Genomic DNA, 27,248 nt, shown 5'->3' on the forward strand with positions numbered 1-27,248 from the left:
GCTCCGACATCATGGCCTACAGATTCTGTGCTCGCCTGCGCCTTTTTACGGCGTTGGGCGGTGTCACGTGGGCGTGATCGTGTCGTCACCATGTTCCGTCGTCATCGCGCACGTGATTGACGCCGCCGCGTTATTAGCCCATTTCCCGGAAGTGAATACGTCGGGAAATGGACCCTTCCCGACCGTCGTAAAACGCGTCCGTTTTTTACGACAATTTCGCGATTTTCCACGGGTGCGGAGAATCGCACCCTTGATGTATAAATTTCTGTTGCTTATACATGTCCTTATTCAGGGCGGCATGTGGCGCAGTGGATAGCACTGGGACTGCGGCGCTGAGGACCTGGGTTCGAATCCCGGCCCTGGGTCACTGTCCGTGTGGAATTTGCACATTCTGCCCGTGTCTGCGTGGGCTTTGCCCCCACAACCCAAAGATGTGCAGGTTAGGTGGATTGGCCACACTAAATTGCCCCGTAATTGGGAAAAAAAATAATTGGGTACTCTAAATTTATTTTTTAAAATACTGGCCTTATTCTAAACCGAATTCTGCGGACAGTGTGTTCTCCATCACAACACCCAGCACTATTTGGAGTTGGCAGATAGTGAGCCTGGTCTTACCCATGGAGCACAGACACAGGTCGGTATAAAAGAAACGTTACATTAAAGTAAACGTACTGTTACAAAGGCAAAAGTTTTTCAATTTCTTTGCTTGTGTGTCATTCAACACATCCAATTTTAATTTATTGAAATCAATGGCTTACAAATTGAGTGGAACTCACATGTGAACAGAAATCTCGCAAACAAGCCAAACTACCTATCAGCCCAGTAATGAGTATGATCTGCAAAGTGGTGAATATAAGGATGTTCCTAATTATTGACTAAGAAACAATGGAAACATTAACAGGCTGGGTAATAAGGTGACATCTCACGTGGCAACATTTTAGGATTGCCAAATCCTCAGGGTTGTCCTGGAGACTCTAGGAATTAAAGATGAATCTCCAGGGCATTAATGTTAGGAATCCATGAGAGAGAAAAAATCAAACGGGCTTACAAAAAATCTTTTTAGATTTTGTTTGAACATTCTTGTTTTGCTAGTGGTAAACATTTTGGGAAAGATTGACAGTTAAAACTCTCCAATCCAATGAATATGGGAGGTTGGTACCCTGTCGATGAGGATGGACCCATCAGCCAACCAACAGTAGGGATGAGGCCATTGAAGGAGGAAAGTCAAGTGATGAAACGTCCAGAAATACATCCAGCCAGAGTTGGCAACTCTAATTTGGGAGGATATTTGGAGGGTGCATCATGAAGGTTCTGCTATAATAGAAGAAACTCAGGGACTCGGGGGTCCTGAGGGAAGGAATGACTGTGCATGTCATTGGCTCTGTACTTTCACAGGGCTGTGGGTGGATTTGGAGATTGTATACAACGGGGCTTTGCAGATGACACTGGAGACCAAAATGAACCTTGGCAAGTTGGGAAAGGAATCGGTGCCAGAGGGGCTCAGACTGGCTGGCACAAGGACGGAGGGGTAAGCAGACTTTACATTTTATACTTTCCTGGGTGGAAAACCCAAGGACTTCAAAGTTGCTATGTTGATGACTTAAATCATGCGATTTAAAACCCTTATTCGATTTACAAAATGTGATGTTTGAAAATAGGGTGGGATTTTCTGAGTAACCCGCCACATGTCTTGTTGCGGCAGAGGCAGTCCGCCATTGGCCAGCTGTGGGATCTTCCGGTCCTATCACTGCCAATGGGGTTTCCATTGCCAGGTGTGCCGTCAGTGGGGTCGGAAGGTCCTGCCGCTGTGAACGGCCAGAATATTCTGGCCACAGTCTGTGAAGAGAGAAACGGAGTTAATGGATGAGATTTTCCAGTCCCACAGTGGGCAGGACCAGAAGTTCCTGCCCAAAGTCAATGGACCTTTGGCTGCTTGGCCAAATTTTCCGTCCCCATCCATCCCGGGGATGATTCCAGTGACGGGTGGATCCACAAAGCCGCACTCAAATGTTTCAGGTCATTAGAGGTTCTGATGAAAAAGCATGCATCTGAGAATTGAACTCGGTTTCTCTCAGGGCTTCTTATATAATCTCCCACTAGGTTGGGTGAAGTGCCCCCATCCCCTGCACCCATTTCATGTGTACGCCATCGGGCAGTCTTGACCGATACGAAAATATAAGTACTTTTGTGTGTTTTATTCATTGGTTAGAGAGCATTTCTTGTGTCACCAAGCCATTTGATAGTAACATGAGCAGACTGTCAGTGTATCTAACCAGTATGCACATTTCTAATAACTGCACCCTATCTTCTGGCAGGAACCTGCCATGTTCCATCCTGAGAACCATTCAGATTGCTTGTTTCTCCAACTGTTTCCAAAATCTGTTCCACAAGTACCATCCTCCCAGTAATAGTGTTATTTCCTATTCTCCCTCTGTGGCTTTCAGTTGAAAATATGATCCCGCGTTCTTGGGTTATGCACACAGCAGAACAGCTAACTTGGATCCAATTGATCCAAATCTTTTCCACAATCTTAAATTTACTTGTCACATCCCCTCCCACATTTCCCTTTTCAAGGAAGAAAAGACCCAGGGTAAATAACCTTTCCCAGGGTCGCCAACCCTCCAGGATTGGCCTGGAGTTGCCAGGAATTTAAGATCAATCTCCAGGAGACCGCTGTGTGTGACCCTGGAGAAAAATTTATGTCAGGACATTAAAAAGATTGTTTTATTTTTTTTAATTTTCATATTCTTTGAACATTTCTCTTCTCCAGATATAGTGTTCCCCTCTGAAATAGCCGAACAAGGGATTCGGTTCTAGGGCAATTAGGGATGGGTAACAAATGCTGCCCCTGCCAGTGATGTCCACATCCTGTGAAAAACCTATTTGCACTCCTAGTGGCATGGGGCATGTGCAGAGTACTGAGGAAAGTTCCCTCATGGACCCAGATTTGAATTAGTTAGTAAAGGAAGCAAAAGTGATAGCGGAAAAAAACATTGCCACACAGTGAATGGTTATGGTTTGGAATGCACTGTCTATTGGAGATAGGTTCAATCAAAGCTTTCAAAAGAGAATTAGACTTATCTGAAAAGGGAGAATGTGGTGGGTTGCAGGACGAAGGTGGGGACTAGCGCTAAGTGTATTGCTCATTTGGAGAGCTGGTACAGACACGATGGGTCAAATGGCCTCCTTCTGCACCTTAACAATTCTACGATGTGTCTCTGGGAAGTCCAACAGAGCTGGTGGCGGAGGTTCCCACATGCCAACACTTAGAGTGAAATCCAGACTTGAGAATTTAGGGTCAAGATCCTTGTGTTATTCTAGTCCAAATGTAAAGCTGTAAACACTAATATGAGCTCTTGCATCTGGTAAGCACCCAGAAGGCTGTTTAAACTGCCTACAAAATCAATTCTGAGATGGGGAAATTCTTGTCTTTTTACACTGCATGTTCTAAGAGTTCTTCCTATTTTTAAATGTAAAATAATGGTTGCATTGGGCAGAAGTACATGTGTCATTGCTAAATTATTTTGGGAACAGTAGCACAGTGATTAGCACTGTTGCTTCACAGCACCAGGGACCCGGTTCGATTCCCAGCTTGGGCCGCTGTCTGTGCGGAGTCTGCACATTCTCCCCATGTCTGCATGGGTTTCCTCCGGGTGCTCCGGTTTCCTCCCACAAATCCAGAAAGACGTGCTGTTAGGTAATTTGGACATTCTGAATTCTCCCTCTATGTACCTGAACAGGCGCTGGAATGTGGCGACTAGGGGCTTTTCACTGTAACTTCATTGCAGTGTTAATATAAGCCTACTTGTGACACTAATAAAGATTATTATGATTCACTGCGGCACAGCAATGTAGAAGCTTTTCCCCAATCCTTGTACATTTCTATCCAACACAATCCATTTGTTTCATCTGAATGTCAAGCTGCGGTAATGTTGTGGTATGATTAAAACTGGGCAGGCTCGCTTTGAATCACTGGTCATTTACCTCGATCCATGCTGAAAGCTGAATGTCACTGGGTCCCTTCTCCAATCTCCCCTTTATTACCGTGACAGAGCTGTTTGGAAAGTCTGCTCAGCTGACTCGACAACTCTTTTGACCTTTATGAGAGATTTCTCAGTTAGCAGAAGTAAATCAGCATTGTCCAAGTCTGGTTTTTAGATATTGCTTTTCTCTTTTCCATGACGGCATCTTAATTCTCTAATTACATCCTCTTTGTGAAGTTGGATGAAGAGATTTAATGGAATCAAGGCGATTTATTTTCAGAACATTATTGTGTTTAAGATGCGAAATCAGGTCAGCTATAGAAACCGATGTGAATTAATCTGCACGTTTATTCCAGCATCACAAATCCAGAGCTTGCCTTTTTGCAAAGATGGTCTTTCTACTCTCCTCCCACTACCCTCCCCGATTGCTACCAACCATTACTCTCTCTCTCTCCCTACGCACTAATGCTCCCAATCACACCCTTCTCCAGTTTCTCCTTTTTTGGTCTAATTTAAGAACCTACATGAGGCTCGTTGCCTGAGTTGCAGAGGCTCGGGTGCTCTCCTCATCTCCAGCAATCTGCCTGGGGCTGTCCGTCTGCAGTGTCACTGAGGCTCGAGGTCCAATATTGCTGAAACTGAGTCCTATGCAGGTTCAGGGATTGATTCCCCCACCACCTTCCCCTCCAGCACAAACCAATTTCTAAGCCAATGAGCCTTCTTACTCCCTATTTCCTGATGAATTGAATTTGAAAATGAGGCATCAGTGGCTGACAGCGACCTTTTTAACTTCCACTTCTGAGGATCAATTTTCTGACTATACATTACTAGCAGGAAGACTGTCACATTGATCATCATGGGTGTAACTTTATAGGGAGGGTAGTCTCCTGCCATGTGTGAGGCCTGTAGAAAAAGGTTCTGCCGGGCGATTATGAAGGTGGAAAACCAATGTTATGACATTATCAAGAGACAAGTGGGGGGGCGGGGGGAATTGGATAACGGATCACAATGAGTGATCATTCATGAAGATTCAAGCAGCGTGAAAACTTTGTCCTGTCCACCAAATTGGGCAGCATGGTAGCATTGTGGATAGCACAATGGCTTCACAGCTCCAGGGTCCCAGGTTCGATTCCGGCTTGGGTCACTGTCTGTGCGGAGTCTGCACATCCTCCCCGTGTGTGCGTGGGTTTCCTCCGGGTGCTCCATTTTCCTCCCACAGTCCAAAGATGTGCAGGTTAGGTGGATTGGCCGTGATAAATTGCCCTTGGTGTCCAAAATTGCCCTTAGTGTTGGGTGGGGTTACTGGGTTATTGGGATAGGGGGAGGTGTTGACCTTGGGTAGGGTGCTCTTTCCAAGAGCCGGTGCAGACTCGATGGGCCAAATGGCCTCCTTCTGCACTGTAAATTCTATCTATGTAAATTGAGGTGATGGTGCCATGTTGCCCAGTGGTAAGCACGCTGCAGAGTGCCAGCACACTCCGGCAGGGGCCCATGTTTGTGCAAGGCCCACAGCTCTCAGAGCCAACCTGTGCTACATAAACTCAGCCTGTGTCTCTTAGAGACAAGGAGGATTCTGGCTGCAGCAGCTGCTGGAAGTGGTTGAGGAAGCATTTGTCAGCTGTCATTTGTCAGTGGGGAGATACTGCACAATGTTGGGAATTAAGCAGTGCTGGAGAGGAAGTTCATTCCTGTTCTTCTCGCCCACGGTCCTCCGAAGGAGCTCTTTAAAAACAGCCACATTCTCGAAGTTCAGCTCTTCCGACCATTGTTCCTTGTGTCTTTGTGATTTCAAGAAGCCCCTCAAGGTCTGATTAGCATATTTAGGGCAAGTGAAGGTTCTGAAGAGTCACTTCAGGAGCATTGTTGACACGGTGAAAACTCATTATTACAATCTCTGGCAGCCATCCTGTTACTAGTTCAGTTTATCTGATGACTGCAACAATGCTTCCAGCAGGAAATAAGGGATGAAACTGAGGGCGAGAAAAGCTAATAAATATCATGCAGAAGGATTTGATCCCCAGAGGGTGAAAATTGCATTTTTACTGACTGGTTGAGCTGCTAATGCTTCCCGCTTCCTTCCTGCAGCTTGAAGCCCCGGACATTCGTGCTGGCAGACAGCGATGAGGAATCTTCAAGTGCTGGATCTTCAGATGAAGAGGAAATGCCTTCAGCAGAACCACAGCAAGGAACGATTGGGGAGAAACTCGGTCCGACTGGTGCAGAGGGGTAAATGGGAATTATTTTCAGTACCCGCTGTTGAAGGACATCCGCTAATGTGTCACAATGAGCTGCCAGGTAGTCTTCACCCAGCTCGGCTACAGTTCGGCTACTTATCTTTTGTTTCAACACAAAAGGTACAAATGCTAACTTTAAAAGACCAGGTTGGTTATATTTTGAAAGAGCTATTTTATGTAGGTTCAGACCTTTATGAAGGAGGGGGAAATGGTGTAGTGGTATTATCGCTGGACTAGTGGTCCAGAGACCCAGAGTCATGCTCTGGGGACCTGGGTTTGAATCCCTCCATGGCAGGTGGTAAAATTTGAATTCAATGAAAAACTGGTTAAAAGCCTAAAATGTGATCGGCTGTGCTGTTCTATGTTCTATGAAACCATTGTCAATTGTCATAAAAACCCACCTACTTCATCCTTACCTGGTCTGGCCTACAGGTGACTCCAGATCCACAGCAATGCGGTTGTCCCCATATCCCCTGAAATAATTTTTTTAAAGGCCAATATGACCACAAACCCCTTTGTGGTAGATTGTGTTTATATTTTCCAATGTTCTAATCCCAGACACTTAAGACACTGTCATTATAGTACATGGAAAAAAGCCAACTGACCGAATAGAAACAGAAACTGTACAGTCTTATAAATAACAACATATATTTATTAACTATGCACATTGTTAATGAGAACATATCCGCAACCAGAATAAGGTGATTATGTAAACAGCGCCAGCCTCACCCCTGTGAACTTCTCAATTGTGTTACTGCTCAGTAATCGTTCCTTCCCTCTCCAGTATTCTTATCTTTATGAGCCGTGAAAGTACAGAGAGCTCTGGAGTGTATAGGCACTATATTAGCTGGAACATTCTGTGATTGAACAGAATATGCTTCACAATGGCTTATCAGCCTTCTCGCTCAATGGCTCCTTCATTTGCCATACATTATTGTTGCTGGGCAGGGATATCACACCGAGCAGGCCACAACTTGATTTGACCTGAAGAAGCTTTAGGGGAAGGGGGAGGGGGACGGGGAGGGGGACACAGCTCCTGGGAGATTAAATGAGATCAAATAAAATCTTGTGACATCTTTCAAACATAAGCCCCCTTGTTTTTCCAGGCATACTGCAGGAGGCAGCACCAGCAGAAAGATTCTTCGCTTTGTGGATAAGATTGCCAAATCGAAATACTTTCAAAAAGCCACAGAGAATGAGTTCATCAAGAAGAAAATAGAGGAAGTGTCGAACACTCCACTATTACTGACTGTAGAGGTTCAGGAGCTAGCGGGAATTTTGGCTGTCAACATTCCACCTCCTCCAACTGACCGAATATGGTACGTCCCATACTATTGCTTGAAGGTGAACCGTTTCAACACTAACTGGTCTGGGTGGGGGAGGGGCGAGGGGGAGAATAATAACAGCCTGTTATGTGGCATTTGGAAACTGGCTGAGCGTATTAGGGCCAATCAGGAACCACGCCTGCCACTCAGCTGCTGCCATTGCTGATACCTGTTGGTCAGCCAGCCTATCCAGTCTGCTGTCAGCCTTGTATATTTGTTTTTGGTGAGCTGAGTGTCTGACAGGCCGAGAAAGGCATCTCCATGTTCCAGCCTATCCAAGCCAAACTAGCTGCAGAATTTACACATTTGCTTGCTGCATATGTCCACTTTCCCCATAGGGACTTGCTGGGGTTTCCTGAAGAGAGCTCAGGAGGTTTGGCAGAGCCCAGGTTTTAGGACTCTAGGATGTGTACAGGGATACCGGTTGTGGTATTAACATAACTGTCAGAACTGCAAGGGTTAATTAAATGTCTAGAGTAGCCACTAGAGGGAGCTACAGATCCAAGTATATAAGGCATTGATGCTAAGCCTTGTGTGGGGAGAGTAGTCCAAGAATTAGCTAGAGACAGACAGAAGCATTGATACTGTGAGTAAGAGCAGATCATAGTTAATAACAGTATTAAGATTAGTTGCAGATTTTAAATGTTAACAATCAACTGATGTATTGTTTAGAAGTACGTGTCAAATCCAAATTAATTATGTTAATACATTTATAGCTCTGTTTAAGTTCAAACTATTTTGTGGTCTTTGTGAACACTACGCCAACCATCCTGAATTAAGCAGCACAAAGAACACACCGGTTGGGATCTATCAGCCAAAACTAGCCAACTAATCAGTCTTGTGTATTGTTGCATTTCCCTCTACATAGGCAGCAAAATGAACCCTATCCATTGTCAGCTTATCTAAATATCTGGGACCAACTGGGAAGAACCTCAGCTCCAGTGACAGATAAACCCCAGCAGATACCAGTTACAAACTATAGTTTGGCCGGTTAATTGCCAACAATCCCCTGGTTTACTGTGAACCTACATGGTGGGGATAATGAATGCTGAGGTGCAGCACTGGGGGGTGACCTGGTTTCATGGCCAAGTGTGTCATCTTGGAATCACCTCAACCTCCAAAGCACCCACTGAGTTGTTGTCACAGGCCAAGCAGGTTTGTTAGTTTGCTTGTTATTTACAGCACAGAAGGATGCCATTCAGCCCATCGCGTCTGCACCGGCCCCCAAAAGAGCAACCAAGCTAGTCTCATTCTTCAGCCCTCTCTCCGTGGCCCTCTAAGTTAATCACTTTCAAATATATATCCAGCTCTCTTTCGAAACCTCCTATGGAATCCAACTCCACCAGTCTCCCAGGCAGCGTATTCCAAATGCCAGCAACTCTCTGAGTAAAGAAGGTGCTCCTCCTCTCACTCCTAGCCCTCTTTCTGACCAATTTGAGTCCTCACCAGTTATAAAGCAGGTAAGAGGAAGCCCTTAGCAGGTGTTGAACAGAAGAGCTCACCACATCTGAAACTACATAAATGATATATTCCAACCACTCAGAAGTAACATTGGATGCGGCTGGTGCCAAGTGAATGAGAAAATCATGCTTGCATCCCTGTTGTGCTTTATGTCCTCCATTTTACTGGGCTTGTGGATGTAAATCGTTAAGTACCTTTAATAGGAAGTGAATGTGACTGGGTACCAGCTGTAACTCACTTTGTATTACCAGTCGATATGCCTCCAGCTACTGTGTGCAGCCAAATGGAATGCGTGAAACAAATTGAAATGTACTGACCTTGCTAATGAAAAAAGCACCAAAGAGACTTCAAAGTGTAGTGCCCATATTTATCAAGTCATGGATACCGCTTAAAAAGCAGCCATCAGACTTGTATGTGGAGGGATGGTCAGCTTCAGAAAGGAAAACAATCAGTAAAATTAAATAAACACGTCATTAAAAATTGGAGGAATTAGATTTAAGAAAATTATTCCAGTTCCAATTCTCTTCCATACTCAGTGATGCACTAAGGCAGAATTTCTGTGTCCATAGCTAGTAATTCCTGGAACAGGTCACTAGTGTGTCACCAGAGGCTTATAGCTGGAGGGGCATGCGTGGGCTGGGCAGGAGTCTCTCATGATCTTACCGTCAGCCATTGACGTGCTTGAAAGGGTTTTACAGGTTGATACTCAACCTGTTTGTTTATGTTATGAACGCATCTTCCGGAGGCACGGTGGCGCAGTGCGTAGCAATGCTGCCTCACGGCGCTGAGGACTCGGGTTCGAACCCAGCCCTGGGTCACTGTCCGTGTGGAGTTTGCACATTCTCTCCGTGTCTGCATGGGTCTTATCCCCACAACCCCAAAGAACAGCAGCGTAGGTGGATTGGCAATGCTAAATTGCCCTTAATTGGAAAAAAGAAAGAATTGTGTACTTTAAATTTATATTTTTAAAAATGAACGCACCTTCCTTGGCCATGAAGTCCTGGCATGGGACTCAAACTCCAGAGCTTGCCGCTCAGAGGCAGGGACACTACCCACTAAACCACACAAGATCCTACAAAAATGATAAGGAGTTTCAATTTAGTTAGTCTGAATTTGTGAACCCTGCTTAATTATTAAAGTCAAAAATGTATATTTCTGTTTATGTACGAATATAGTATAGCCATTCACAGAATGGGAAATAGCTGGCAAAACTATTTGCTGTCGTCCAAAATACTCTCTCCTGGTTCATGCTAGCATATAGTGGGCCGAATTGTCCAACCGCCCGCTGGGTGGGAGAATCGCCGGGGGTCGGCGTGAATCCCGCCCCCGCTGTCCTCCCAATTCTCTCCCCCCCCCCCCAAAACCAGCCCGGCGTGAGTTGCGCTGCCCGCCTCGGAGAATGGCGGGGTCCGGCGCGATTCAATGGGTGCCGGGGGCTGCCTGAATTCTCCGGCCCGCGATGGGCCGAAGTCCCGCCCGTCTGTAGCCAGTCCCGCCGGCGTAAATCAGAGTAGGCCCCTTACCGGCGGGACCTGGCGGCGCGGGTGGGCTCCGGGGTTCCTGTGGGGTTGCGGGAGGATCTGGCCCCAGGAGGTGCCACACGGTGGCCTACCCCGCGGTCAGGGCCCGCTGATCCACGGGTGGGCCTGTGCCGTAGGGGCACTCTATTGTCCCGCATCGGCTGCTGTGATCCACCGCGATAGCCGATGCGGAGACGAACCCTCCCGCGCATGCGCGGGGATGACACCAGCATATGCTGGCACTCCCACGCGTGCGCCGACTTGCGCCAGCTGGCAGAGGCCCTTCGGTGCCGGTTGGTGTGGCACCAAGCCCCTATCCCGCCAGCCGGCGGGGCATCAACCACGGAGGGTTCCGCACCTTTGGGGCGGCCCGATGCCGGAGTGGTTTACGCCACTCCGTCCCGCCGGGACCCCCGCCCTGCCGGGTATGGGAGAATCCAGCCCAGTATCTTTAACACCAACCCACTGTTACAATCCAAGATTGTTCTCAATGTTTCTTTTTTAAATTCAAAGCAAAATATCAAATTTCCTACGAATCATACTTTAATCTTCTGTTAATAAATGAGATAGCTTGTCACCAGGTAGCCAATTAGCACATTCTTCTTTAATATTCATCTTAGGGTTATAGGCCCTTCTGGTAAGGATGCGTCCATTTCCCATCTATTTCTACCTGCCCGAAACAAGGTGAGCCTCCTTTACAGGCTTCAGTAGTTCATGACGTAAGGCACACCACCACCTTTGCAAGGGCAGCTAGACATGGCCAATAAATGCAGACTTTGTTAGAATCAAAGAACCATAGAATCCCTACAGTGCATCGGGTCTGCACTGACCCTCCGAAAGAGAACCCTACCTAGCACATCCTGCACTATCCCATAACCCACCTAACCTTTGGACACTAAGGGGAAATTTAACATGGCCAATCCACCTAACCTGCACATCTTTGGACTGTGGGAAGAACCAGAGCACTTGGAGGAACCACACAAATGGAAGACTGTGTGCAAACTCCACACGGTCACCCAAGGTCGGAATCAAACCCGGGTATCACGCGCTGTGAGGCAGTAATGCTAACTGTTGAAGTGTAGATGAGAGATCACACAGCCACTAGCCCTTATCTGGGTTTCTCCAAAGGAAACCATGCCTCGAACTGACCTTATGGAATCTATTAATTGGATTAATCAAAACAAGTACAATTATACAGAAGCGGTAATGAACTAGTTAAGAACACAAGAAGAATTGTATTTATATATATTTGCTTCAAAATGATATGGGACGGGATTCTCCGAGCCCCCTGCCGGGTGGGAGAATCGCCGGGGATCGGCATGAATCCCGTCCCCACTGTCCTCCCAATTCTCCCGCCCCCCAAAAACCGGCCCGGCGTGAGTTGCACTGCCCGCCTTGGAGAATGGCGGGGTCCGGCGCGACTGAATGGGCCCCGGGGCCGCCCGAATTCTCAGACCCGTGATGGGCCGAAGTCCCGCCCGTGCTATGCCGGTCCCGCCGGCGTAAATTAGAGTCGGTCCCTTACCAGCGGGACCTGCCGGCACGGGCGGGCTCCGGGGTTCTTGGGGGGTCGCGGGGGGTTCTGGCCCCGGGAGGTGCCCTCACGGTGGCCTGGCCCGCGGTCTGGGCCCACTGATCCGCAGGCGGGCCTGTGCCGTGGTGGCACATTATTCCTTCCGCACCGGAGGCCATGGTCATCTGCCATTCCCAGTGCGGGGGGATGACACCAGCACGCACTGGTGCTCCTGCGCATGTGCCAATTCGCGCCAACTGGCGGAGACCCTTCGGCGCCGGTTGGCGTGGCGCCAAGCCCCTTACCCCTCCAGCCGGCGGGGCGCCAACCACTCCGAGGCGGGCCTAGCCCCTGAAGGTGCGGAGGATTCTGCCCCTTTGGGGCGGCCCAACACCAGAGTGGTTCACACCACTCCGTCCAGCCATGACCCTCCGGGTAGGGGAGAGTCCTGCCCCCAGTCTCTGGGTGACACAGCTAAACCAGCATTTGTTGCCCATAAATCGAGTGGCTTGTTCAGCCATTTCAGAGAGAAATTAAGGGTCAACCACATTGCTGTGAAGCCTGGAGTCACATGTAGGCCAGACCGGATAAGGATAGGAGATTTCCTTCCCTGAGGCAGCATGGCGGCACAGTGGTTAGCACTGCTATGTCACAGCACCAGTGGCCTGAGTTAAATGCTGACCTTGGATGACTGTCTGTGTGGAGTTTGCACTTTCTCCGTGTCTGAGTGAGTTTCCTCCGGGTGCTCCAGTTTCCTTCCACAGTCGAAAGATGTGGGGCGGTATTCTCTGCTAAGGCCAAAAATCGCGGAGGCCGTCGCGAACTCGGCCATGGTTCACGACGGCCTCGGGGCCCGCTCCCCGCACCTAATTCACCCCTACCCGGGGGGCTAGGAGCGGGCCCTCGTCGTTCCCGGCCACGACCTCGGCCGCCAGAAATGACGCGCGAACGCCGCTTTTCATGATGTCATCCGCGCATGCGCGGGTTGCCGGTTCCAACCCGTGCATGCGCGGATGACATCACCGCGCAGACGCCATGAACCCGCGCATGCGTGGTGCCGTCTTTCTCCACCGCCGCCCGGCAAGACGTGGCGGCTTGATCTTGCCGGGCGGCGGAGGGGAAAGAGTGCGTCCGTTTTGGACGCTGGCCCGACGATCGGTGGGCACCAATCGCGGGCCTGTCCCTTCCGGAGCACAGTCGCGGTGCTCCCATCCAAATCGGGCCCCTAGATGCCCCAAACGGGCATCTGCCGCCCATTTCGCAAATGCAGCTACCAGGTGTGGTTGCTGCCGTGGTGAAACGGGCGTGAAGGGCTGGCCGCTCGGCCCATCTGACTCGGAGAATCGCTGTTCGTCGTGAAAAATGGCGAGCGCCGATTTTTCCGAGAGGGGGGGAGAATCGCGGGGGTGCCAGGGGGGTGTAAAAAATGTCGGGAGGCCCTCCCGCGATTCTCCCAGGCCGCGTGGGGAGCGGAGAATTCTGCCGGTGAAATTTAGGCGGATTGGCCATGCTAAATTGCACCTTAGTAACCAAGGATGTACAGGTTAGGTTACAGGGATAAGGCGGGAGAGTGGACCTGGCTAGGATGCCCTTTCAGAGGGTCGTTGCAGACTCAGTGGGCCGAATGGCCTCCTTCTGCACTGTCGGAATTCTGTGATTAAACGATTCTAATGAACCAGATTTTTTTACAGCAGCTGGTAATATCTTCAGGGTCACCGTTACAGATGACTAGCTTTATATTACAATTTGTTTTTATTAATTGAACTTAAATTTCACCAGATTCCTCAGTGGACTTTGAGCCCCAGAGCCTTTAACCTGGCTTTCAGGAATTACTAATCTAGTGAGAGTGCCACTATGCCAGCATCTTCTTAGCAATTGAATCTGTGACGATAAACTTTAATGAGAAGCAGCCTTCATAGACTTGTAATCAGCTTTTAACGCAGTTGGTGGCATGCCAATGTAGGGAAGTTGAAGAACAGGGGACAATGTTTCTCATATAGCTGCTCAAGCTTGAATAAAGGAAGATTTTTTAGAAACGTTCTTCCCAATTAATCAGAACTGACCTACCTAAACTACTTCCTGCAGTGATAGATTAGAACCACAACATCCATCAGCATTCAGTCTTGTTAAATAAAATTTGTCGCAACTAGATTCAAATCCAAGGCAGTGTATTTGTCGAACCACCTCTTATTATTCCGAATTTAATCACATCTTTTCAACAATACAGCTAATGCAATTTAAATACATCATTAAAATAAGCAAAACACTGCGGATGCTGGAATCTGAAACAAGAACAGAGGACACTGGAAAAACTCAGCAGGTCTGCCAGCATCTATTAGGAGAGAAACTGAGTTAATGTTTCAAGTCCTTTGACTCGCCATTTCCCTCCCTTCAGTTCTGAGGTAGCTTTTCACTGTAAGCCATTTGAGAGACAGGCACTCTGTACCTGATGCTGTCTAATTCTAAGATTGGGGTGGGGGGGGGGAGTGGGGCAGTAATGACTAACTGATCGACATGATGCAAATCACCACAACAATGAAATTTAACTGGATGTTAATGCCTCTTCCTGTTACAATCCCAGCTGACGTTACTACTGGACAGCCAGGCCTCAGAATGGAACCCTGGCTCAATAGACTTGGCAGAATTCTCCGTTAGCCGACACCAAAATTGGGAAAGGCGAATGGGCAGAGAATCAGTTCCGATGCCAAAATTGCGGCAGGCGCCAATTTGACGCCAAATCACAATGCTCCAGCACCTCGACGGTGGCTTCAATGCGTTCCGGAACGCACGTACAGTAGACACTGTTTGCAAATCATTAGCGGGCCCGACCCGATATCCTCAGAGGCCTCCCTGATGCTCCGCCTCTGATGGGCCAAGTTCTTTTAAAAATCGTGAAACCGGTGTGGCGGCTGCTTTGGAGAGGGAGGTGGTCAGGAAAGTGTCCAACATCACCATAGCTTGCTGACAGTTGTGCCGCTGGCCAAGGGGGCTTCTGCCAGGGCCGGGTGTAGTAGTGGGGGGTGGCCAGGAGGTGGGCTGTGGGGTCGGCGTGGACGGGCATGGAGTACCATTGCCGCAGCTGGCAAGGCAGTCATGCAGCTGCGCACGCTGCTAACAGCCCACTTTGAACCTAGTGCCACGGGCCATATACGCGTCTCCCCCAGGGCACCCCTGGATGCCCTCTGGCCCCAGCCAACCCATTAGCTGTATGGGCGTGCTCTAGCGCAACCAGTGCCATCTTTTTGGCTGGGATAAGTGTGTGTGGGGAGTGCAATGTGTATGTGTGACTGCAGCTTGTCAGCCTCCTGAGTGTGAATCACGGACCTGGCGACATCCACATGGTTTTTCATTGGAATTGAGTGTTTTCCACGCGGCACTGGTGCTAGCCCCTTAATAGTAGTAGAATTGGTCCAGGTGTGGCGCCAGTTTTTCTGTCATGAAAGTCCATGAATTCTGCATTGGCATCAACACTTATCATAGAATCATAGACTTTACAGTGCAGCAGGAGGCCATTCGGCCCATCGAGTCTCCAGCCTTTGGAAAGGGCACCCTACCCATCCCCGTATCCCACCTAACTTTTTTTGGACACAAAGGGCAATTCAGCATGACCAATCCACCTAACCTACACATCTTTGAATTGTGGAAGGAAACTAGAGGACCCGGAGGAAACCCACGCAGGCACGGGGAGAAAGTGCAAACTCCACACTGTTATGGGTCAGGATTTAGAGAATCCCAAAGTGTATCATGGAGTTCACCTGACCCACAACTTTTAATAGACTGCGGTATGGGGAACACATGGCTCACTCTACAGGCATGGTACAGCAGAAATGGATGAGTATTTTTTAAAACAAAACAATGTTTATTCTATGAACTCAAGTTAACCTTTTTAAAACAAACAGTGAATATCTTAGCAACCATTAATTTAAATACACCCTCCAAAGAATACAACACTAAGTAATCTGTATGCTGTTCTTTTAACATTCAAAAGACTTAACAAACCTCTAAACAGAAGCACATCAGGGTTTACATTTAATACTGAAATCATTTATAATTCTGAATTCACCAAATAATTAAGATAGTCTTTGGATGGCAGACTTCAGATGCAGCTCCCTGAAAAACACAGACACACCCCAAGCTTTTACTCAAACTGAAACTAAAAAGCAGAAGTAGCTCAGCTCCACTCACACTCTGACATCACTCCAGTAACATGAGCAGCTCCATTTCTTAAAGGTACATTTCTTAAACACCCATTCTTAAAGGGTGCTCTCACATGACAATGCAGACAGTCACCCAAGGCCAGAATTGAACCCGGGTCCCTGGAGCTGAACCACTGTGCCACCTTGCCGCCCCAAAAATTCTTTCATAGATTGCTGGAAAATCGTTGCCCATCCTAACTGCCCTTGAGCTGAGTGCTCCTTCCCTAAAGGACATTAGTGAACCAGATGTGTTTTTATGACAATTGACAATGTTTTCATCATTCGAGCTGTAATTGCAGGTTTTTACCAAATTCAAATTTCTCCATCTGGAGTGGCGGTATTGAAACCTGGGTGCCCAGAGCATTACCCTGTGTCTCTGGATTGCTAGTCCAGCCACAATACCAGTAAGCCACCTGCCCTTAGTCTCAGAAACAGAGAATCCTGCCCAGCAACTTTTATTTCTTGTTTAGAGATAGGAATGAACTGAGTAGAAGGGCTTCCAATTAGCTTTTAACAAAAGAAGAAAACATTTATTAAACATAAAAAGATTGACTATAATACAATACTCCTTCACCCGACCTGAATCTTCAGAGATGTATACATCTTAAGGCAACACAAGTCACAAAATATATCTTGTACTACAATGTTCTCAGTAAGTACACAGTCCATGTAAACCAACAGACAAAATGTGATCACACCACACTCTGAAACCAAGTAGCAGATGCCACCCAATACAAATTCTGTGGATTTCTCACTTTCCTTCACCAAGGATCCACTTCCAGGATTTTAATCTCTCCTTTCAATATTCCCCTGCCTTGGATTGCCACATATATTCAAGCTTCCACACAATCTTTCAGGTACTCAGACACACCAGCAGAACACTGCTGCTTCATAGGCTGTACTAAGGTGTTACCAACTTCTCTCGAAAGAACTTCACCAGGTCTGTACCTTTCAGTTCTGTCTTTAACTGGGAGCCTCTCTCTCTGCCCCTTTCTTAAACTGCAGTGAACAATACCTTGTTCAATTTCCAGTTCCTGTGTCCCTTTGACTTCAGCCTTCCTGGGACTTCTCTTTTCATTCCCTGATTCTTAGAATGATCTGTTCTTTAGCTTCTAGGACTTTATTTCTGCCCCTTACTCCACTGTCCTCCCTCTCTGCTGGCAGTTTCTGTGAGAGCTGCTTCCTCTCAGGTACCTGGGGCGCAATTCTCCGCTCTCACGAAAATTCGGAGAATAGCGGGCGGCGTAAATTTTTACAGACACGCTGGTCCGACGCCCTCCCGCTATTCTCCCCCCCCCCCCCCACGGCCGCCCCCCGACACAAATCGCTGCTCGCCGTTTTTTTACGGCGAGCAGCTATTCACCCCTGGCCGATGGGCCGATTTCCAAGGCCTTTACGGCCGTTTTTATGAACGTAAAACTCACCTGGTCTGACCGTTCGTAAAAACGGCCGTAAAGTCCCGATCTGGGGAACCATGGCACCGATTGGCACGGCAGTACCACGGCCGTGCCAAGGGTGCCATGGGCCCGCGATCGGTGCCCACCGATCGCGGGCAGCGGGTACTTAACCCGTGCACTCTTTCTCCCTCCGCCGCCCCGCTGGATCCATTCGCGCGGCGGCTGAGGGGCATACCGGCACGCGCATGCGCGGGTTTCACACATATGCGTGATGACGTCATCCGCGCATACGCGGGTTGGAGTCGTCCAATCTGCGCATGCGCGGCTGATGTCATCTGACGCGTCAGCCGTCGCTAACTCTGGCTAGCGGCCTTAACGAAATTCGTTAAGCCCGCGATGCCGGAGTTCACGGCCGCGCGATGCTAGCCCCGACCGGGGAGCTGAATCGGTTCCCGGTCGGGGGGGCGGAGGCTGGCGTCAAACGCGCCCGTTTTTGACGCCAGCTTCCCGAGTTTTCGTAACTCGGGAGAATCGCGCCCCTAGTTCCAACTGCTTCTGGGTCCAGCTTAAAACTAAATTAAAGTATTCTTTCTAAACTAAAGCTGCCCCTGGTTGCTAAACAGAAACAGAAAATGCTGGACAATCGCAGCAGGTCTGACAGCATCTACAGAGAGAGGAGGGAACTAACATTTTCAGTCTGGATGACTCTTTGTCAAAGTAATTCTTTAACACTTGTTTGTTTTCATGTAATAAACTTTCTAATTACAACACAGGCATAGTTTTAAACAAAACCAAAATTCCCAAACATGAAAGCAGTTTTGCTTAACATGAATCTACCTGAAGTGTTAACCCTTTCTCAGACCACAACTACAGAAACACAAATTAAGCTTAAATTTATACCTTATTTTTAGTGCCTAAAAATACAAATATAGATGATTTAAAAATACATATTTCTGAAAGCTGCTACTTTTTGTCGCAGCTTCTTTTGCTCTAATATTCTCCCTCCTTTCAATTCCATGGAGAGACCAGACTCGAAACAAGAGCGACACGATGGCACAGTGGTTAGCACTACTGCCTCACTTTTTCAGGGACCCTGGTTCGATTCCTGCCTTGGATGACTGTCTGTATGTAGTTTGAGCATTCTCCCCGTGTCTGCGTGGGTTTCCTTCGGGTGCTCCGGTTTCCTCCCACAGTCCAAAGATGTGCTGGTTACAGGGATAGGGTGGGGTGGATGGGGGATTGGACCTGAGTGGAATGCTCTTGTGGAGGGTTAGTGCGGACACGATGGGCCAAATTTCTTCCTTATGCACTGTAGGGATTCTATGATTTTACGATAACTCTGTTTCCATTATAAACGTTGCGCAGGTGCCCTTCCTGTGATGTCGATATGGATAGAATAGACCAGCCACTTTGACACAATACACTGCGAACAGTGGACAATAGGGTCAGTGAACTGGACACAACATTCTCTGTTCCTCTGCTCAGTTTGAGCCAGGGCCCACACTCCAATTTTACAAATTTTGACTTTTAGTTTAGTTGTGAAGTTCTGAAAGCATTCTTTTACTACAAGTGATTTTGCTTATTCTTTAAACAGTGAAATCCTTTTATCCAAGGGACTGCAACAGTGATGTACTGAGACAACCTAGTCGTATAATTCATTTTACCACATGGGATCGGAGTGAAAGATCCACTCCACTCCTTTCATAATAAGACTTTGTCTTCCTGAGAAAGTACATGAGAAAGTCCTGGGTTAAGAGCTATAGCAAAATGCAAGGGTTTGAGAATTAGTGTTTATCTGTCTGCAAGTTATGAAGGATGCTTCACTTTTGGAGAACAAACATGTTTCCATACCTCTGATTAGTAATGAAATTTCACTACAATTTGCGTAGGCAATGTAGCTGCATTTGAGAAAAAATAGCGGAATCTTACCACCCATCATGGCGGCTGGGGGGGGGGAGGCAGAAAATGCGGCGAGTTATTCAAAAGTCCATTGACTTCGGCGGGACTGAATACTCCCACTCGCGGGAGAGGCTGTAAAACTCCACCCTAGAAAGCCAGGACAGACTGAGTAATGTAATGGGAGAGAAGGCTGGGAATAACTGGGTGTGTTTTCTGTAATTAGGTACAGCTTCCGGACTCCTCCCCGACTCGAATTTAAGGTGCGGCCCAAGCTGGGTGATCGGGAAGTAACCTTCACGCACGTTACTGAGTGGATCGAGAAGAAATTACAGCATGAGTTCCAGGTGGGAAGGACTCACAAGGCATTTCCGTGTGCAATGTGTAGCAAGCTGATACACATTCTCCCCAAGTCTGCTTGGTCTCACCCCTACAACCCAAAGATGTGCAGGGGTAGGCAGATTGGCCATGTTAAATTGCCCCTTAATTGGGATAAAAAATAATTGGGTACTCTAAATCTATTTTTAAGAAACAGCAAGCTGGCATTTTAACAACCTGTGGGGCTGAGGTGACATTTAAAATCATATCATCATTAGAATTTGGCAGCAGGAAAGAGGCACGATTCAGCTCATAACATTAATGCCAATTCGCTGTAAAGGTAATCAATTTAGTTCTGTTTCTCTGCTTGTAACGAACTCCAATTGGCTTTATTGGTTGGCCAATTGGAGTATGAGCTCCCTCAATGATAGGTCATTGAGGGGGCCCATATAATCACCTGTGTAGGCTTTGTGAGCAGTCTTAAGTTGACTGGACTGCTAGCAGCACTGTTTGTAGCTGCTCCTGTAATATCGTTATTGTAAATAAATATTGGTGTGGTGACGGAACTCCTGCCTCCCGTGGATTACTACAGTGGTGACGAGGTAAACTAAGAATTTTGCGGAGACCAGCTGCCGCACTCGGAGGGTAAGACTTGCCATTTTAAAAATGCCGTTTTTTGGGAGGTTAGAGGCATTCGACCTGGCTATTGAGGACTGGTCCCAGTATGTGGAGAGAATGTGTTACTTCTTCCGGACAAATGATATACTGACGGAGGAAAGGAGACGGCTTATCCTGCTGTCGGCGTGCGGACCCTCTGCTTTCGCCATTATACGTAGTCTGACTTATCCCGATGCACCGGACACGAAAACTTTCCAAGAAGTAACGGAATTGGTGAAAGAGCACTACGACCCAAAACCACCCCTCATTTTGCGTAGGTACAGATTCTACACAGCGAAGCGGGAAGACAGGGAGTCAGTCACAAATTTCTTGACCCGCCTGAGAAGGCTGGCGGAAAAATGTGAGTTCGGCCCGGCGCTAAATGAAATGCTTCGGGACCGGTTAGTGTGTGGTATAAACAACCTCACAATACAGAAACGCCTGTTGGCGGAAACGGAGCTAGACTGAAGGCAGGCGTTACAGCTCGCATTATCCCTAGAAAAGGCAGCAAGTGGGGCGCAGGAACTACAGGGCACGCCAATGGAGGTAGATACCTGCGTGAGGGACTACCACAATGGGTCCTGCTACCAGATAGCCGCTCTCAGGAAAAACCTGAGGAATAGAGGGAAAAAGGAAAACCCCAGAACTGCCCCCAAGTCTGCCAGGACTAACTGGAGACAGAGGTAAGTACCGGCTGAGGCTCCCCAACAGAGAAGGACCATTTCTGGCACCAGACAGAGTGGGGTAACAACGACAGAAACCCTAGAAGGAGGTGGCAAAAGAGGAATAGCAGGTGGGGATGCAGGGAAGTACACAACCTAGATGCCCCATCCTCCTCCGAAGGGGAACAATTATATAATATTACAACGAAGAAAGCAGAACCCATTAGGATTACCCCACGGGTGAACGGGCGGCCGACAATAATGGAAACAGACCGGGAACTCGAGTAGCACATGCAGATGCTTTGAGCAGACTTCCCCTCCCGGACACTCCGCCGCAAATACCAAAAGTAGAGGAGACAGTAATGACTCTAAATTTTTTGGACGCCCTACCAGTAGACGCACAACATATTCGGTTGTGGACGCAAAAATACCAAGTTTTAGCCAAGATGAAGCATTTACTGCTAACAGGGGAACTGGAAAGACCAGTGGAGCCCCAGATGCACCCATACTGGAGCAGAAGGGACCAAATAACCGTAGAAGACGGTATCCTATTATGGGGAGCCCGGGTAATCGTCCCAGCTCAGGGCCGTCAGGCAATCTTAACTGAGTTACATCACGGACACCCAGGGGTGTCTAAAATGAAGATGCTAGCTCGAAGCTACGTTTGGTGGCCAGGTTTGGACACATAGCAGCCTTGGTACGTCGGTGCCAGGAGTGCCAACGGGCAAAGAGTGCCACCAGCGGCGCCATTGCACCCATGGGAATGGCCAGGCAGACCGTGGACCCGCCTGCATATTGACCACGCCGGCCCTTTCATGGGCTCAATGTTTTTGGTGATAGTGGACGCCCACTCCAAATGGTTGGACGTCCACCGGGTAAACACGGCAAGCACAGCATCGACAATTGAAAAGCTCAGGGCCTCGTTTGCAACACATGGACTTCCGGAGGTATTGGTGTCAGACAACGGAACGGCATTCACAAGTGGGGAATTTGGAAAATTCCTGAAGGATAACGGAGTCCGTCACATCAAAACGGCCCCTTACCATCCAGCGACCAATGGCCTGGCAGAGAGAGCGGCCCAGACACTTAAAGCGGGACTCAAGAAGCAGCCGGCAGTGTCAATGGACACAAAGCTATTGACGGTAGCTTTGGTGGTTAGCGTAAATGCTTCACAGCTCCAGGGCCCAGGTTCGGTTCCCGGCTGGGTCACTGTCTGTGCGGAGTCTGCACGTCCTCCCAATGTGTGCGTGGGTTTCCTCCGGGTGCTCCGGTTTCCTCCCACAGTCCAAAGATGTGCGGGTTAGGTGGATTGGCCATGCTAAATTGCCCGTAGTGTCCTAAAAAGTAAGGTTAAGGGGGGGTTGTTGGGTTACGGGTATAGGGTGGATACGTAGGTTTGAGTAGAGTGATCATTGCTCGGCACAACATCGAGGGCCGAAGGGCCTGTTCTGTGCTGTACTGTTCTATGTTCTATGTTCTAAAGCTCTCCCGCTGGCTGTTTGATTACAGGACCACGCCGCATTCCACAACGGGCATACCGCCAGCTGAACTCTTAATGGGAAGGCGGCTGCGAACGAGGCTGAGTCTCCTTTTCCCAAATTTAACGGGGAAAGTGGAGAAACAACAGGAGGCCCAACGCAGGGGGCATGATAATAGTCGGCAGCAGAGACATTTCCAGGTGGGGGCACCGGTTTGGGTCAAGAATTATGGGAATGGACCAACGTGGGTCAAAGGCACGGTAGAGTCCCAAACAGGGCCCATATCCTATGAGGTTTCAATAGGAGGTAAGGTGCTGAAGAAACACCTAGACCAAATAAGGGCAGCGGAACCACACCTGGAGGCAGGCGAAGCAGGACCGCCTCAAGCTGGGATAGCCCAGACGGAGAGGATACCCACACCCCAGCCCCGAGCAATTTCTCCAGACCCCGTCATCCCGTCATCAGAGTCGGAGATGGACACACTCGACGAGGCCGCCGCGACACCTCTCCCCGAGGAGGAGGAAGAACAACTTCCAAGGAGGTCGTCAAGGAAAAGACGGGCACCTATAAGATACACCCCGCCCACTTCGGAGAACGACCCGGCGGACAACACAGAGGTGACAGACCCAGACATGAGGAGCAGGAAGAAGCTCAGAGGAATGCCAGCTGGCAGGAATTCCTCGGACCTTGGGGGGGAGGGGTGTAACGAACTCCAATTGGCTTTATTGGTTGGCCAATTGGAGTATGAGCTCCCTCAATGATAGCTCATTGAGGGGGCCCATATAATCACCTGTGTAGGCTTTGTGAGCCAGTCTTAAGTTGACTGGACTGCTAGCAGCACTGTTTGTAGCAGCTCCTGTAATATCGTTATTGTAAATAAATATTGGTGTGGTGACGGAACTCCTGCCTCCCGTGGATTACTACACTGCTCTTTCTTCAAACTCTATTAATTACCTATTCTTTTTCAGACAATTATCTACTTCCCTTTCAAATCCATTCTCCTGCTTCCAGTACAATTTGGTAATTGTTCAATCCCTGTTCCAACAATCCCCAATGAGAGCGCGATCCTCCGGCCTCCCAGCTGCATATTTCTCAGCGGTGGGAGAAGCTACGCCGTTCACCGTTCGCCCTCCCACTGTCAATGGGATTTCCCATTGAAGACACCCCATGCTGCCGAGAAAGTGGCGGGCCGGGATTCGCTGCCAGCAGGACGAGAGAATCCCGTCCCCGGCGAACGGCCGGAGAATTTCACTCGTACTCCTAACTGCTTACCTTTGCTCTTTTGATGATGAAGTTTTGCCCTTTCTATTGGTTGATATGAACATACTGAAAGTCATTGTTGGTTTCCCCTCAATTCGGGGATGGTGATTACTCGGGATTGCAGGTTTCTACTGTGGGGTGAGGAGGGAGATTCCGCGCCCCCTCCCCCCTCCCCACATGGCATGGTGCACAGCAGCACACACGGCCCACCATTGGCCGGCGGTAGGCGGGCGGGAAATGTGGCGGGAAAAGTGACGTTGAAGCTGCTGATGGCAATGGCGGCTTTCTCCACGATATAGTCCAGGACTTGAAAACAACTTCAAGTGACCGGTCCCCCAACGTATCACTGACGGGATGGCCTCTCATTCGCCCACCCTGCCAGCAACGTAGAAATGCAATGATCAGGGCACCATTTTTAAAAGTCGCTTCAACGCACAGCAACCAAACCAGTTAATCCTTCCCTCCCCCAACACGGTCTGTACATCCCCTCTCTGAATCCCCACCAGTTCCTGGGGGTGCCTGGGCAGTAGCAAGACAGTAGTCAGTCATGCCCCTCTGCCTTCTGAATGCTGCACTCATTTGAGCTCCGCTGGTAGATCTGATTGCCAGGTGCATATCTTGGGAGACCAATCGGGATTCATGCTGTTCTACCCTAATGCCAACATGGATGGACTTTTTGGACAGGTGGGGGGGTGATAATTCTCACAAAATTATACAGTAATGTAGTCAAATGAGGTTCTTGATATTGAACATAGGGTAAGATGCCCCATCACTGATGGGAGGAGGGGGTCAATCTCGTCATGCGTTTACGCCGATGTAAAATGTGATTTTGCACGTCCGAATCTGCCCGATGTGAACGGGCACAAAAAACACCAGCCAGAGACTATGATGTATCAAAGATCTTCTCCTGCCTGAGATACTTTATCATGATGTTATGTGCTAATTGGTGCACACCGTGAATTAACGTTTATTTTCTGTAATTCTAATCCGGTGAATGTTTTTAATTACAGAAAGTATTTGTGATGCCCAACATGGACGATATCTATATTCCTATCATGCACTCTGGCCTCGATAAACCGGACCAGCCTAAGCAATCTCTGGGGGAAGCCACGACAGATGCCTCCTTCGATTCTACAGACAGATTCTAAGAGCTGGTTTTTGGAAATAACAGGAAGGTTTCGGGGAAAGGTGATTTTATTTTTCTACTGAAGTCTGCCAAGGAAAACATTTTTTCCCTCCCGCTGCTTTCAAAGTGCAAATGGAGGACCAAATCTGACTGAACTGGCTCCTTTTTGAATTTCTGCCGCCTTTGGTATCTATTCTTTGATAGTTCTTTATGTGTGAGTGGTTTTCCCCATAGGTAACATCCAGGGTGTATCGTGAGGCACTAAATATAGATTTAGTACTTAATTCCAGAGGACTTCCACTGTGTATTTTCCGACCTGAAATGTCTCCCCTTCCTCCCCTGCTCCTGACAGTGGTGATTTACGCAGGGTATTGGGTGCCATGACTACCAGTAACCCTATGCCACTTATCTCAGGTGTCCGTTTTTCATGTCATGTCGAGTATAGATACAAAAGTAAAAAACTGCAGATGCTGGAAATCTGAAATAAAGAGAGACATTCAGCCGGTCAGGCAGCATTGAACATTATTGGTTCTTTTTAAGGTTAACTCCCACACTGCTTATATTACAACAGTCATGATGCTTCAAAGTACTTAATTTGCTATGAAGGGTTTTGGGACATCACAAGTGTGTGGAAGGTAATTGTTTCCTTTGAATTTAACTATGACGAGTTTCATGTCTTCTATGTTCATCCAACACCCATCCCCACTCAACACCCATACGCACCCAACACCCACACACCCACACACACCCACACCCACCCAAAACCCACACACCCGCCCAATACCCACATACCCACTCAACACCCACCAAACTTCACACACCCATCCACCACCCACACACCCGCCCACCACCCACATACCCACCCAACACCCAAACACACATCCACACCCATCCAACACCCACACCCACCCAACACCCATACGCACCCACACCCAAACACCCACCCACACACACCCACACCCATCCAAAACCCACACACCCGCCCAATACCCACATACCCACTCAACACCCACCAAACTTCACACACCCATCCACCACCCACACACCCGCCCACCACCCACATACCGACCCAACACCCAAACACACACGCACACCCATCCAACACCCACACCCACACAACACCCACCCAACACCCATACGCACCCACACCCACCTACACTCACCCAACACCCACCCCCACTCAACACCCATACGCACCCAACACCCACACAACACCTACACACCCACACCCACCCAACACCCACACACCCACTCAACACCCACACCCACCCAACACCCACACCCACACACCCACCAACATTCACATATCCATCCAACACCCACCCAACGCCCACATACCCACCCAACACCCACACACCCGCCCAACACCCACATACCCATACGCACCCAATACGCACATACCCACGCAACACCTACACACCCACACCCACCCATACGCACCCATGCAACACCTACCCACCCACACCCACCCACACACCCATACACACCCACACACCCACGTAACACCTAGACACACACCCACCCAAAACCCATACGCACCCACATCCACACAACACCCACACACCCACCAACACCCAAACACCCACCCAACACCCACACACCTGCCGAACACCCACACACCCACCCAACACCAATACCCACCCAAACACCCATCCAACACCCATATACCCACCCAACACCTACCCAACACCCACCCATCACCTACACACCTACCCAAACACCCACCCAACAGCCATACACCCACCCATCACCCACACACACCCAACACCCACTCAACATCCACCCCCACAGGCACACACACCCAGCACCCCGCACCCACCTAAAACCCACACCCACCCAGCACCCCACACCCAGCAACACCCACACTCACCCAACACCCACCCCTACCAAACACCCACACTGGCCAGGAGAGGTGACATACAGGTAGAGGGTATTAATTGATTAAGTACCTGGAGCAGATATAAAGAGAGACTTGGCCTTACTGGACATTGCGGGGACTGAGGTGCATCATCACCCTCGGGAATGATATTCCGGTGTGATTAGTTAAGTTTCCTTTGACGTGTTCTTTTAGGTACATTGTCCCACATGGGGTTTTCGCCCCTGTAATTGTGGTTTAACTTATTGATTATTGTTTTCTCAAAAGTACATTAAGAGACACTTGACTTCTGCGAGCAGTGGGCTTCATGGGGGACTGGGATGCATCATCACTGCCAGGAATAATA

The 27,248-nt window shown here is 48.7% G+C and overlaps 1 protein-coding gene across 5 annotated transcripts in view; it reads left to right on the forward strand.

The window, feature by feature from the left end:
• tex2l (testis expressed 2, like) overlaps positions 1–25,837 on the forward strand; it is a 158,466-nt gene extending 132,629 nt beyond the window's left edge. For 3 of the 5 annotated variants that reach the window (XM_038820283.1, XM_038820282.1, XM_038820284.1), the window contains 5 exons: positions 1,396–1,528; positions 6,069–6,209; positions 7,324–7,536; positions 19,752–19,872; positions 24,911–25,837. In XM_038820283.1, the coding sequence (XP_038676211.1) occupies positions 1,396–1,528; positions 6,069–6,209; positions 7,324–7,536; positions 19,752–19,872; positions 24,911–25,048 (746 nt within the window). In that variant the 3' untranslated portion in view covers positions 25,049–25,837. Of the gene's footprint in view, positions 1–1,395; positions 1,529–6,068; positions 6,210–7,323; positions 7,562–19,751; positions 19,873–24,910 lie in introns of those variants that run through there. The other 2 variants (XR_005463485.1, XM_038820285.1) reach the window with 2 other exon arrangements.
• Positions 25,838–27,248: the final 1,411 nt, after the last annotated feature.

This window comes from Scyliorhinus canicula, chromosome 15, assembly GCF_902713615.1.
Source record: "Scyliorhinus canicula chromosome 15, sScyCan1.1, whole genome shotgun sequence".
NCBI classification, from domain to species: domain Eukaryota; kingdom Metazoa; phylum Chordata; class Chondrichthyes; order Carcharhiniformes; family Scyliorhinidae; genus Scyliorhinus; species Scyliorhinus canicula.